General features: G+C 41.7%; 1 protein-coding gene across 3 annotated transcripts in view; it reads right to left on the reverse strand.

The window, feature by feature from the left end:
• Positions 1–15,102, reverse strand: part of spryd3 (SPRY domain containing 3) — a 56,134-nt gene that overhangs the window by 5,602 nt on the left and 35,430 nt on the right. For 2 of the 3 annotated variants that reach the window (XM_087170080.1, XM_087170081.1), the window contains exons 8-11: positions 9,762–9,819; positions 6,616–6,740; positions 3,322–3,441; positions 2,599–2,738 (exon numbers count right to left, since the gene is read on the reverse strand). In XM_087170080.1, the coding sequence (XP_087026206.1) occupies positions 2,599–2,738; positions 3,322–3,441; positions 6,616–6,740; positions 9,762–9,819 (443 nt within the window). The remainder of the gene's footprint in view (positions 1–2,598; positions 2,739–3,321; positions 3,442–6,615; positions 6,741–9,761; positions 9,820–15,102) is intronic. The other variant, XM_023392999.2, reaches the window with a different exon arrangement.

Genomic DNA, 15,102 nt, shown 5'->3' on the forward strand with positions numbered 1-15,102 from the left:
TTTGGACTCAATCTGACGCCTCGCTGATGGTGTTGTGTGATGGATAAGAATCCAAACATCTAAAGAGCCTAAAACTTTTGCACAGTGCTGAACATTACAGTGAGGTTCAGTGAGATTGGCCGCCTGTGTGGATTGCCATATAAAGATCACAGTGATGGTCTCACAGGAGCCATGTTACACCAGAAAATGAGGGTAATCATTATGATGCAAGTCGCTGAAGTTTCTGCCCTTGTCATGTAAAACAATTGCTGTTATCCTGCTGTGTAGTGCACTCCATGAAGAGTTGGCAAAAAAACAAAAAAAAGTAATGTATATTAAAGGTACGTCATGGAGTTTTTTTGAACACTGATAGTGATAGAGCATAATGTTGTTACAGGTGGGTCTCTGGTTGTTCCTGTGCGCACAGAGCACGTACGCGACAAGACACACTCTCCCACTGATCTACAGGTGGCAGTAACGAGCCAAGAAACACAGCAATGTGCCCACAAAGGAGTGAAGGAGAAGACTGCTAGCAATTAATCATGGATGTAAACAATGCAGTTTTTAAAATGCTTCGAAAATTTGTCTGGAAATGCATTTAGTGCGTTTGTTAGTCCTCACGGATACACAAAACATGCTGTGGTGAGTAACAGTGAATGTAAACAGGAATAAAATAAGATAAGAAATAAATAAGAAAAATCCACAGGGCATCTTGCATTTTATTTGTGCTTCAACTCTTAATGTAGTTCCTTTAAAACAACTCAACTTTAAATCAATCTGCTGTAAATCCATCATGTGATTTTGTTGCACTGTGTGTGTCACATCTCATTTTAAAAGCATCCTGTCTGGTGGTTAGTAATTAGTAAGTCAGCTGGCTTTATAAATATTATAATCAACTCAGGACTTTTTTTTAAGGAACTACATTAATGATTATTACAGTGCTTTGGTTTAGCTTAGTTTGTTTATCAGGCTGATTGACTACTTATCAAGCAGTGGTCAGCTAGCTACCTACCAAGATAGCTTGATTGCAAGCTAATGAATTACAGAACTAAACTTAAAAATGTAATTTCACAAACGCTGATAAAAACCAGATATGTAACAAAGCTTTATAAACTATATAAATGTGACTGTGGAGAGTCGACTTACCATTCTCCCAGTGCTTCTCTACTCCTCTTGTAACTAATAGTTTTAATGAGGCAATCAAAAATACATTTTCAAGATTGGCTGGCACAGATTGTGGCACAGTGTAACCAGGGAAACCACAAGCGCCAAAACTTCGGTACCAAGTCGATGCCAAAATTCGGAAAACGTGACTCTACTTTTTTTTCTACACCATCACAGGTACTGGAGGTACCGTAGATGTCGTAGATGTTGTAGGTATTGGACATGTGATTCTTGGGGAGCAGCATAACAACCCAGGAAGAGTTCTAGTCTGACGATGACGACGACAACAACAACAACACGTGGAAAGGCGATGGCAAGTGCAGGTGCAGCAACAGGTCCACTGCGTTCTTGTCGAAAATTATTATAAACACCCCAAAGCCAATAGATAATAATCTATGTACTTTCAAAAAATCTTTTCCTCATGCTCAAAATGTCAGGACTGATGCACAAATATAATTTCATAATACTTTGGCTATTTAGGATATAGACACTGTATAAACAGAATGGAGATGTAAGGATGTGTCCATCTGTAGCTTAAAGTTTGACTGTTGTGATGCTGCACTTTAAAGCATCTCCATATACCTCGCCCTGACTATGTATTGTACTCACCTGTATAGATATACAGTAGTTTTATCCTATAAATTGTCTCCTAAACATTTTAACGTAGTTTCAATTTGCTCTTCAAAATCTCCTCCAGGTTAATCTGGCTGCTTCTGCTGCATTCACAGAAACTCAGTAGAATAGGATGTTCAGGAAATCCGCCCCCAATTCCGGCTCGGGAGAGGTCACACATAATTTTAACCCCTAATGTTCACATTTGTTCAGTTACTTATCTGTTGCGGTAGTAGTGTAGTGAAAATCAGACACAAACAGTTAATGATTCCCTCTAAATTTGTTGAATTGACGGTGTCAGTGTTAAAACTGGATTTTGCCACATATTTGTCGACACGTCTGTAGCTGTGAGAAATTACAGCCTAAACAATGACATGAGCGTAGCATTACAGATTCCTCCCAGGACCCACTGTTATCCTCTGTTGTCATCTCCACATGTATAATGTTCTCAGCAAAAAAGCTCTGATGAAAACCCTCTGTTCACTGCCTGCTTAGCACCAAACAACAGTGACCAGTTTGTGAGCACAATGAAGAATTTAGCAGAATTTAGCAGCTGAAGAGCCAGAAATTTCCCTCAAGAGTTGGCGGAGACCAAATCCCAGCTAAAGTGATTCAATGCAACATTCATTAGTTCAGATGGATCCTGATGTTGCTCTGTTGGCTGCATGTCTATATAAGAAACTCTTCACTAGGTCTGCCAGACTCGATTTATGAGATGATGATTTGTCAAGTATGTGTTACAGCTTGTTACACTGCCCCCTAATGGCCATGCAAAATAAACTGTGTGTACAATACATGTGTGTGTAGCGATAGTTAAAGCAGCTGTGTTAGAGTATTCCTCACCGTGACCTTCCTTCCCTCCTGTCCCTGCTCTGCCTCTTCCCCGTCTTCCTCTTCCTCCTCTTCATCGTTGAGGTACAGAACGTTCTGGACACCTGCGTGACCCGGGCGGACCTCCAGCCGCTCCCAGTCGTCCATGTCACCTGAGGACAAAAATGGAGCACAGCGTGTTTGAGAGAAAGGCATTCATGTGCAAGCAGAGCAGAGCGGAGGAGACACTGAGCCACAGGTTTATTAACTGATGAAATACCAAGCGAAGTAACACAGTGTGGAGGAGGAAGACTGCAAAACATGTTCATTAATGCCACAAAATGAGATGTGTAGCCTTATTAGTGGGCCCTCGTAAGGTCAGATGACATTAGATGCTGTCTTGTGCTGTCTTTAAATTTGATTATTGCAGTACTTCTGAATTGTTATTACATGTTTGGTTATTTGAAACTGATGCACTGACATCACCTGAGATCAGGAAAGTCCATATTTGTCTCTCTTGGAAAGGATGGGGGATAAAAATTTTGCCTTTGAGTGACTGCTCAGTTTTCCATGCGGGGGACCTTGGTTCAAATCCAGTTTCTTTCCCACAATGAACTCTGTTAATACCGACTGTTGCAGCAACTGTCTTATACTAAACCACGGTAATCAGGTTTAAGAGCGAAACCTCCCACGAACACGTCAACCCGCTTTAATGAATGACAGTGTAATTGTACCACCTGAACCCGGTGCCCTCACCTTCTCCATCCAGGATGTAGTCTCGTGGGAACATGATGCCGCAGCCCATGATGTCACCTTTGAAACAGCGAGGACCAAAAGCGTCTCCGACCCCGCTGCCGTGAAAGATCTTCCCGTCGTCTGTCAGAGAAGAGGAGTGAGACAGAACTATGTTTGTTAACCTGTGAGCAGAGTTTCTCCAAGTTAGATTTAATTTAATACCACATAGAGTGCAAATAAATACCTGTTTTCACAATCAAAATGGCCTACAGATATTTATTGTTATATCACATAGTATATAACATTAAATCCTAATGATATGATGAATTAAATTAATGCGACCTGGAACAGATATGTGGCATAAAAATGATTAATGGTTTAACCAATTAAAAATGATCAATTAATTTAAGTTCGTTTCAGCTTTTAGCTAAAAGCAACACTTGTCCATTATGAAGCAATGAGCTTCATAGCTGCTGTAGCTGCTGTAGCGACAGTGTTTGCTATAGGCCTGGGGCCCGTTTCACCAAATCAGAAACACACAAGCTGCTACTTGCAATATGTGATCACTTCCTCCAGCAGCAACCTTGAGATGTTTAACTAATCAAAAGAAACACCATACTTGGGACCCATGCATGAACAGGCGAGAGCAGGACACATATTTATTTGCAGGTGACTACAAGCCATTTGCATGTGACAGTCATTTGTTAAACAGGACGCTGTCACTAATTGCGACCTACGTGTAAGTAGTACTTGCAAATCGCTTTTGTTGAACAGACCCCTGATGGTGCTGATTGAAACTCCGCAAGAAAGGACTGAACAGCCTCCTGTAGCACAATCCACTGTCACAACAATCCCTCTTTCAGTTTATAAGTGTATACACATACAAAAATGTTTTACAACTAACATTACTACCACCAGCGCGCAAGAGGAAATATTTTGTAAATTAAATTAAACCCTGTTGAGGAGACTTTTTAAATCTTTTCAAGACTTGTGTGAGGTCATTTTTGCTCTTCTGTTATGTGTGTCATTGCTGAACTTCACGTTTAATGTATTTACCACAATGTGCAACATGTGTACATGCAATGTAGCACTAACATACAGGACATCCTGACATTCCAGTCAGATGATGATGTGTAAAGGTGAAAGCAGAGCTAGCAGAAAAAAAAAAAAAAAAGACATCGACAACATCCAAAGGAAATCATCAAAACAACACATACTACAGTTGCGAGAGACAACAATGGAAAAAAAGGGCAAAAGAAAAACATTGCAGAGGTAGCCTGCAGACGAGCTCTCCTCAAGCGAAGCGGCGTGGCTGCTGCTGGTAAATATTTATGGAGTTGTCATGGGACCCGTCCCCGGCTCAGGATACTGTTTAAACAATCTCTATCTGAGCACCAGGAGGGAGACGGAGACACTGTATCATTACGGCTCCCATGCGGGCCCTTGTCACAACACCACACACCAGGCAAACAGTGGAGCCACGCCGGCACAGGCGCAGCGTGGCTAAAAATAGCAGAGCCCGGCCTTTGGAGAGTGACAAGGACTGGCGCTGGAGGTGAGCTGCGGTGTGGAAGTCCAGGTTTGGGCCTATGGATGGAGCTAGTTGACCGGGACAGTACAAGCAGGAAAAGCCTGGTGGAGCATAAAGGGCTGGGGCTGGAGGGATGTTACCTAAAGCAATAAGGAACTGGAGCACTTTTTCTTATGTGATTGTATTTATAGATCCATTGACTCAAACTACAATCGTACAATACAAAATTCATTGACAAGCTTTTAATTATGTTTAAAAAAATCTTTTACTTTACTTACTTTAAACAAATGTCTGTAAACACACAAACTCTTTTGTGTTTAGTGTTTACTACTGTTTCTTTCATGAGTGTCCTGTATATTTAATACATAATGACATCAGGGCTGAAACAGTTTTAAAAAAATTAATTACCAACAATTTTGATAATCAATTTAACTAATTTATTAAGCAATACATTCTCTGCTCACAGATTCTCAATTTTGAAGAATTTGCTGCTTCTATCTGTTTTATATTTCACTGCAGATTGAAAATCTTTGGACAGTTAATGAGACAAAAAAAACAAAAAAAAACGATCTGGGCACTTTTGTTTTCTGACATTTTGTAGATTAAACAAGCCACTCCAGAAATGTAGTTTTGTACTTCCATACTAAACTAAAGCGGTAGGACTTTTAGTCACTAATGCAGCTCAAGTTCAAAACATCATCCCACTACCTCCTAAATGCCGCTCGTCTTTTTTTAAACTCAACACATCATACAACTGCTTTCATTGGCTGAGTATCACTCTTCAATACAAATGAACTGAACTTCATGTGTAAAGTCGGTGGAGTGTCCATTGAAGAGTTTAATCAATTACTTGGAAGAAATAAACTATTCATTAATAAAAAATGAAAATAAATTAGTTACAGCATTAAATTATAAAATGTTCTGCATGGTAAAAGTTTAAATAATCTTGTCATAAAAAAGTCTGTTTGTTCTAGTAGAAAGTAAAATTCATTCTGGGAGGCAGCTGTCTGAGGCTATTTTTGTTTTTGAGCATACAATAATAGTTCTGTTGCTTTTTTTCAAGTGTGCTTTGGTACTAAAAAGGGTGGAAATCGATATACGGGAAGCCGGCTCATTTTGGAGCTAGGATGTGGCGGAAAATGTTAAAATTTGTGTTGGAGACTAGAAAGTTTAAAATTAGCAAAGAGGTGTTGACCAATGTTTGGCTCCGAGGCTAGTGATGGAGCAGGAGCCTGGTGATGGTGTTAACGCAAAAGTCCAGATGATAAGAGTGAGGCATTTGTTGGTAAGAATAACAGAGACCTTGACCGCCACCAGGTGCTGGATTTAAGGTTCATCCTTGGAGCAACAAGAGGGTGAAAACTGGATCTGATTTTAGGGTTTGGAGTCTGGCCCACAGGAGGAAAGGGCAGGAGGCTCTGTGGCTCCAGCTAAGAGAACCTGGCTGAGGACTGAGACCAGCTGGGAATAGGAAAACAGGCTTTCTCGTAACATGAGAGTTTGTCTGGAAAAGACTGGGCTTCCCTGCCCAGGGAACAATGACTACACAGACTCCTAAAACATGAAAAATTAAAACAAAATATTTATATTCTTCCATGATTCCACACATGTTCATGAGAATTTACTATAAATTCCATCTGCAGCTGCCATGTGAGTTTATCACTAACAAAATGTTGAGATGTTGATATATAATATACAGTTTACTTCCTGGGCCCATTTGCCAGTGAGGCCCCAGCTATTATGTATATGCACAATACATTTAAATAATCTTCGGTCGGACCTACTGCAGAATGAAGTGGTGCAGCATGAGCAGCAGATTTTCCGGGCCATGAGGCACTACGGACTCTACAGGTACATGGTACTGGTGCAGTTACTGTCTTCTGTACTGGCTGTAGCCTGTACGTTGGTGCTGATGAGACATACAAACAAAATTATATTGTTAATTGATTTAAACTTAAGTAAATGTTAAGAAAAGTTAAAAACTTAACCGTCAGTCATTATGGTAATTGACTGATCCAAGTAATATTTTATGCAAAGATACCAAAAAGTCTCTCGTTCCAGTTTCTCCAGTGTAAAGAGTGGCTTTTCTTGGACTGCTGGTCAGACAATTGCAATGAGCAAATCCCCTATTATATATTTAACAAAGCAAATAATTGATTAATGGAGGAAATGATCTGTAGATTAGCGAATAATGAAAATATTCATCACTTGCAGCCCTGATTCCTTTAGTTGTGTGGTGACACCCACAGTGCAGACACATGGTCTGGGCACATGCTCAGTTCATCTGGCTGTGCATTTACCTGAACCTCTTCGTGCCTGTAAGTGTTACAGAGACGACGTCATCCAAAACCATTTTTGTCCCATTAGGTAAGAAGATGATATTATCGCCCTGCACAACATATTGCTATTGAATAATTGTTTTTGTAGAACCTGAGCTGGAATCAGATTAGACCCTGTCACTGATATACAACATAGAAGTTAGACTGAGCCCTATTATCTTGTGTTGGCTTGGTGGTGAGGGATGGATGGTGGCGCTGGTGGTGGGGCACAACCTTCAGCTGCGGGTGTTGAGTCATAGCACGTGTGAGTCACTGATGGGGGTTTGGAGGGGGTGACAGGGTTAATGAGGCTTGCTGAGGAGCACTCACTGGTTGGATGGCTGGTTGCTCCTGATAGGGCCCACAGGGGCCCACAGGGGCCCGCAGTGCCCCATGGCCCATTAACTTGCGGAGCCAACGTGAGCCAACACACAGGATGGAGGTCCGCGCTGGGCCAGCTCCCAATACAAACACTGGTAGTAACACCAGCTCAGGCCAAAGAACTCTCAAACTATATAAGCTATACAAAGGAGTAGCGATAGGGTTGGCAGGCATTTGTGTATATAACTGGAATATATCTGGATATGAAGTAAAATAACAACCTCAAAAGTCAGTAATACACATCTCATGTGATCCAGGTCAACACTGGTCACATGCCCAACACAACGCAGCATAAATCAAGGTGACAGAAACAGAGCTCAGTAGTCAAACTGTACATGCACAGTATAAATAAGAAAAGGACGAACGTTGCACTGAATCATTATGTAATTTATGTATTTGCCTCCAAGCTGCATAATATAACTCGAGAACCTGTCTTAAGCCACGGTAACGATAAAAACCATTACAAATACTCACAGTGGACTAACCAACAGCATGGGGTACGATAATGATACAACAGTGAGTTTACACAGTCTATATGAAGCTAAGACCTGCCAAGAATATCCTGGCACATATTTGCCCTTTTCAATACTAAGGTCAAATACAAAAACTAACCATTAATGCTAATAAACAGAGGCACCACTTGTCATAGGAACAGCTTTCTTGGCTCGCACCGAGCAGGAAAACCAAGGTAACAAAGCAGAAGTAATTTGTTCTTACAGCAATTTCTGCTGTGGTTGTATGACCTGGTGTATATAATACTATGTATACATTAAGTTTTTGTCATCCTGCCAAAGAGCATCTGCCTTAAATTCTTGAGGCTCCTCAGCTGTTCAGTGAAAATCTCAGATGCGTACAGGGACGAGGGGAGACGTGAAGAAGAGGCCCCGGCTGTTGATTTTAAGTAGCTGGATCAGACCCTGCACTTTAACCCAAGCATGGGAAGGCAAACCTCATACACACAGCGTGGAAAACCACATACATCATTTTAGTCTCTAACAAATAAGATTAATGGGAGCTGTGCTGGGGCGTGCACATTTCTGTGGTGTCCAACGCACAGCAGCCAAACCAGGCAGACCGCAGCGCTAGACCTCTGGGACTGGCATGGTGAGCCTCTGTGAATGACTGGTCTCGTCTGTCACTCAGCAATGAGGCATCATCGCAGACCCCGGCAGGACACCCAGCATCAACTGTTATTATTATTAATGTATCTCAAGTATAAATGGAATCTGCAAAGGGATACGGGGATTTAGGACTATAAACATCAACTCGAAACATGAATGGAATGTGCGGAGTGAACAAGAAAATGTGTTTTGATAGCTGATTTAGAGGTCAACTGGAAGAAAGTATATAAACCTCCCTCTAAAAATAAATTCATACACATTTCCTGGTGGAAAAACATAGACAAGAAAATGGCATTTGTGGCGTGTGAATCATTCAGAGTAAGAGCAGCTGAAATCTCCTGTGAGAGAGATTAACAATGGGATACTTCAGACGACCGAAATAATGTTGATAAAAGCCAGCAAGCTCCTAACTGCTTCACTCAGATAAGGACTAACAAGATCTTGACTGTGACAGTGGATTTCCAGATAAAGACTCAGCTACCCACCGTAGCTTGTACGGTGTAATAACAACCACCTACCTACTGTAGCTGCCGCTATTCTCATATCATGGCAGCAGCGTTTGATAGCTAATCTCTTAGCACTGATAGCGAGGGATGCTGAGGCCTGGAATGGGTGCTGTAGGGGGGTTTGTGCAGATGCCTGTGCAGATAATGCTCACAGGCCTGTGGTCACAAACAACCAAGACTGAACGTGTGTGTGGAGGCATGGGAAGATAAAGATAACTCAATTTTTTTGTGTGTCTTTTTGGTTCATCACTTAGAGAGATATTTAGATCCACAAACTCCCACAGAAAGAGATGGAGATGGAGATTTGATCCTCCTCCTTTTTCTGATGCTGTCACCGTCTCTTTTATCTGCCTTCTGTCCTTTTCATCTACCTGCAATCCTCCTTGATCTCTGTTTGTGCTAGGCACCTTAACATCCAGCTGAGGCGGTGCCCTGTGATGTTTGCATCTAAAGGCAGCAGATAGATGCTTTAGAGGAAGTATATCCGATTCATGTATTTCATTGAAACAAGACTACAGGGGAATTCCACATGCACAAAGGAAATAGCTCACACACTTATACAAAAGACCGAAAGACAAAGAGAAGAATAAGGTTGAAATCTCACCTGCATGGTAAGCCACTGACCCTCTACTCCATCCCGGATGTCTGTTCCTTGGGTAATCCTGCACAGACAAAAACAGATACACAGGTCAAAAATACACAGTCTCAGTTTACATGATTGGTTTTAAACCTATGTGACATGTACAGCCAAGAACATGCAGGTTTTTGCTCACTCAGGCAGAGATCTGTGAAGGCTACAAAAAGATTCCTCTGCATTTAAAGTTCCCAAGAGCACACTGGCCTCCAAAATTCTTAAATGGAAGAAGTGTGGAACAACTAGGACTCTTCCTAGAGCCGGCCGCCCAGCCAAACTGAGCAATCAGGAGAGAAGGGCTTTGGTAAGAGAGGTGACCAAGAACTTGATGCTCACTCTGGCTGAGCTCCAGAGATCCTTTGTGGAGATGGGAGGAACTTCCAGAAAGACACCCATCAAAGGTCTTCAAGAACCATAAGAAAGTCCAGTTGCCTTTGTATAGCTCTACGAGATAGCTCCTTTAATGAAAACCTGGTCCAGAGCGCTCAGGACCTCAGACTGGGCCGAAGGTTCACCTTCCAATGGGACAATGAGCCTAAGCACACAGCCAAGACAATGCAAGAGTGACAACCAGATCTTTGACATGAAGCCAATCCAACACCTCTGGAGAGACCTGAAAATGACTGTCCTCAAATTCTCAAATCGCTGCCAAAGATATTTCAACTAAGTGCTGAGTAAAGGGTCTGAATACTTCTGTCAATGTGATGTTTCAGTTTTACCTTTTTGATAAAAATTCTAAATTTCTATTTTTGCTTTGTCATTGCTGGGTGCTGCGTGTAGACTGATGACGACTTTAGCATAAGACTGCAACATAACAAAATGTGAAAAAAGTGAAGGGGTCTGAATACTTCTTGAACGCCCTGTATATACGTAATTCAACTGAAATCAACCAACTTTAAATCAGCTCTAAAGTACAAAGCCAGTACTGTGTTTCCCAGTGTTGCTCTGTATTATAACCAGTGCAAGTTTCGATCAGGTTGCTGCATTCCTTTACCCACGTTAACATGTTAATGACTGTGAGGATTTCTTTCCGTTTCCCCCTCTGTTCTGGATATCTGTCAGTGTCTGCTACTTCTCTCGGAGCTGACGATATGTTTGTCTCTCACTACATCTGTCTGCATGTACAGTATGTATGTCTTTCTCCAGGTTTCACGATGCCAACAGAAATAACCAGTGGGCCAACTTTCGGATTAGATCAGAGCATGACTCAGAGGTAATTACCAGAGATTTTTATCTGTCTTCTAGGCTGCACCTCCATTACTGTAGAAACACAATACTGAACAAGAAAGGAAGGACGAGGAGGAGGGCAATGACATTATGCTTCTCTTTCATCTCTCAGTAGACTGTGTTTTCTAAATGGTTTCTTGTTCACATTCTCTCGTGCAGGTAAACTCTCTTTGATGCATACTTTTCAGTTAGTATTAACAGGCAAAAGAGGCAAAAAAGGCCTCTCATTTTCATCAAGTCTAAGAAATCAGACATGACCACTATGACATCCAAAAAAGAAATAAAGTCAACCTGATGACTGATTGAAGAGCCTTTTTCAGTGCTCATAAGCAAAATAAGGCAGATTAAATTATTACTATTAGCACCTGTGTGGTGGAGAGAAATGAGTAATGGGAACACAGCGGACAGCAGCTTGGTCGGGCCAGGCAGACAGAGTGTAGCATGGCCAGGACATCAGGGAAACATCAGCAATCATGTCTGACAACCCCGTTGGGGATTGAGGAGCAGGAAATGGAGATGGATGGGGGGAAAGCGGGAGAGCGAGAGAAGGACAGAGTGAGACATCAGCAGAGGAAGACAGAGAGACATGGAGGAATGCAGCTACTGCTCCAAGCCTGAAACCCCTTGATCCGCCAAGTCTGCTCTTCTTCCCCCTTGTCTCAACCACAAGCTTGAGGATTCCTCATGCTGACTGGCATGTGGGCTTCATCTCCACAAGGAGAAGAGGAACGTCTAGGAGTTTCTTCTCTGATTGATTATCACGGACTCGGATCTGATCAGTGATTTGGAGGAACACTGAAATAAGACAACATCAGGAACGGCTAAACAAATAAGGCATGGACTTATATTGCTTTAATGTGAACCGCAGACTTGCGTCTGATAAATGGATCAACTGTTAAATGCATGTTTTCATAGCTGTCTTCGTGGTGATTGTGTCCATCATCTCTAATGCAAAACATCTACTCAGTGTGCTCTACCCATCAAACAAACATGTAACAGTTAGAAAAACTCAACCAGCACTTCATTCTCTACAAACTGCAGCTTTACAATATTTCAGCATCTGGATAGTACAGTATTTCCTATTTAGTAAGGTTGGTCGAACAGCTGACTTCTTTGGTCCACACTGAAATATTTCAACAACCATTGGATGGATTGCTGTAAAATATTGTACTGTCGTTGATGGTCTCCAGAGGATGAAACCTACAGACTTTCATCCCCTGACATTTACTTTAGCGCCACCAGCAGATTGACAGTTGTGGTTCAGAGTGAAAGGTCTTCACCACTGCTGACTGGGATACCATATAATTTGGTGGAAGACGTTCATGGTCTTTTGAACTTTGGTGATCCCCTGACTTCTCATATAGCACCATTCAAGTTCATTCACTCCAGCAGGTCCAAACTAACATTAACCTTTCCTAACATGAACCCAACTGCTTTAGCAGAACCAAACAGTTTAAGACCTGTTAGAGGGTCAAAGAAAGTCTAAGCAGCCAAATAGGGTTATATTAGAACAAAGTTTGTTATCATACTTGCAATACTCAGAATAACCAGCACTGTGATATAATAGTAATTTCTTTTTCATTTTTTGCCTTTATTTTGATAGCCATAGTGAGAGAGAGAGAGAGAGAGAGAGAGAGAGAGAGGAAAGTTAGGGAGAGAGAGGGCGGGGATGAGAGGCAGCAAAGGGCCACAGGTTGGACTCAAACCCGGGCCGCTGTGGTTAGGACTAAGCCTTTAAGGTACGCGCTGTACCAGGTGAGCCACCAGGGCGCCCCACAATGCTGTTTCTTAATGTCCATGACTTCTACATAGATCTACAAGTGGTAATGAGCTTTTTCTGGAACACATAGCTTTATCTTCGGTCTCTATCACAATATCATGTATGAAGCCATCAAGTGCATATTTAAGACTCCGATTATTGTTTTCACAGAAGTCAGCAAACAGCTGACAGACAACAAACAGCACACTTTTGCCCTCAAATTAATTTGTCATACTGCGGTTGCTACACCTGAAAGTTATGTGGGGCAATCCAAATTTCTGTTTTAATAGCAGCTGAGGTAGAAGAGAAATACATTACACAAGTAGTTAAGTTAATCATGGATGTCTAAGTACAAAAAAAACAATCTGACAGTGTAAAAACAAGATAGTAATAAGATTTGTTTTGTGCGACCTGGAACGGCTCATCTCTGATAAAAGAAACATTCCAACCTATTGTGGTTTGGGAATTGCAACAGCTGCTGTGATTTATGTTTTTCAATCAGCGGTGGCACCATTAAGTCACACCTTCACCTCTCTATCAAAATATGATGGAATGCATTTTAGACTGAAAGCCCCGTTAACCAGCTGGTCCATTTTCACGTACACTTTCGAAACATTGTCAATACCCCCACTGGCCTGAAGAAGCCATCAGTGAAAAGCAAGCTACTTCTAAGAACAACAAATGCCGTTGCGTCCATAGCATGGCGGAGCAAAGGCTTGCAATATCAGATCCACAGCTGCTACGCCGATTTCATCAGAGCAGCCTGCATTTCCACACTGTGGCAGAGTAAACAAGTCTGAAAGAATACCAAGCGGAAAGGTGCGGGCCGCGAGGAAAACCATGAGGAAGCAGATACCCATCATCTACTGCACCTATCAAACTGGCATATCACAGAGCTATCTAAAAATATAACTTAAGCCATGAATTACCATGGATGTGAGTGTATGGGTGTGTGTGTGTGTGCTGAAGGTACAGTTTGTAAGGAGGGAAAGTGGTGTGTTTCTGTTTGTACGTGCCCACACAACCTCACCTATAGGGGCTGGGCAGAAACTGTGTAGGGATCTAATGCAGGTCTGTTTGTATAACCTTGTGTCATCAGGCTAAAACCTCTAGCTCCCCACACGATAACAGCAACTGTCTGACATTAGCTGATAATCTGACTGGAGAGAGGAGAACAACAGCCCATCTGTGTGTATGTGTTTGGGCATGTCCACCACTTTTTACTGATGCAACTGCTTTCTCGATACAAACAGATAAAACTGATGCACTACTAAGTTTGTGTCCCCAATCACAAATTGTCCTTATGGGATCTGCAAACTTTAATACTATATATCTTTTGATGAACATTTTAAAGTAGTCAGTTTGGTACTATGTGCTTTTCAAACGCAGCAACCTAGGTCCAATAGTGATTGAGAGACTAGAGCTGAGGTTCATGTCCCCATCCCAAAAAGTCACTTGCTTCAGAGGTAGTACTGTCCAATGACCTAGGAACTATTAAGGGTCATACTGCTGAACCAGTCAAAAACACACACTGCTACAGGATCACAGAATTCAGACTGCAAAGAAACAGTTGTTACTAATATCAGTATTATGACCTGGTAGAGGGAGCTCATTGAATGTAAGAAAAGACTTTCTCAAAAGAAGATTAACAGTCTATGTCCATGCGAGGAACTCCGTTCTCTGAGCTAAATACCAGTTCCAGCGTTAGAGCTACACTGATAAAATCTGCCAGGCCAATATATCAGCCAGTATTAGCTCATCGTAGATATATCGGTGTACATGTCAGCTGCCCCCCTGCACTTTTCAAACTCTTTAAGTAACAAGAAATTGCCATAGAGAAGTGCCAACATTTCTCTGAGGCAAATTAGAAAACACTATTAGATAGTTTGTCCACCAGTGAGGACAAATTAAAATTTTGACCTGACAAATAATGCTGGATGAAATTCAGGGGATCACCAAAGTTAGTGCAAATGATCATATTGGCAACATGAATATCTGCACCAAACTTCATTGCAATCCATCAGATAGTGTCGAGATTATTTCAGTCTCTGGACCCACGACCTTGCATCGCTACAGCCACACTAGCTAAATATCGTGTCTTTCTGCCACTTTCAACCTCCCTTTCCACCTTTGCACTATATTTAATCATCACTTACACCATAATAAACTATGAATGTCATGATAACTTTGGTGGTGGTATCTCGTGCAAAAATTACATCTGAAACCACATGGTCATTCTAAATCCATTATCAATCCAATTGACATAATCTACAATTTTTAGGCCATTATGTACTTCTTGACATTGAGTTCCTGTGGCTGATAGTT

Source organism: Seriola lalandi, unplaced genomic scaffold (assembly GCF_002814215.2).
Source record: "Seriola lalandi dorsalis isolate HSWRI2012SDOR001 ecotype SW California unplaced genomic scaffold, Sedor1 jcf7180002054927, whole genome shotgun sequence".
NCBI lineage: Eukaryota > Metazoa > Chordata > Actinopteri > Carangiformes > Carangidae > Seriola > Seriola lalandi.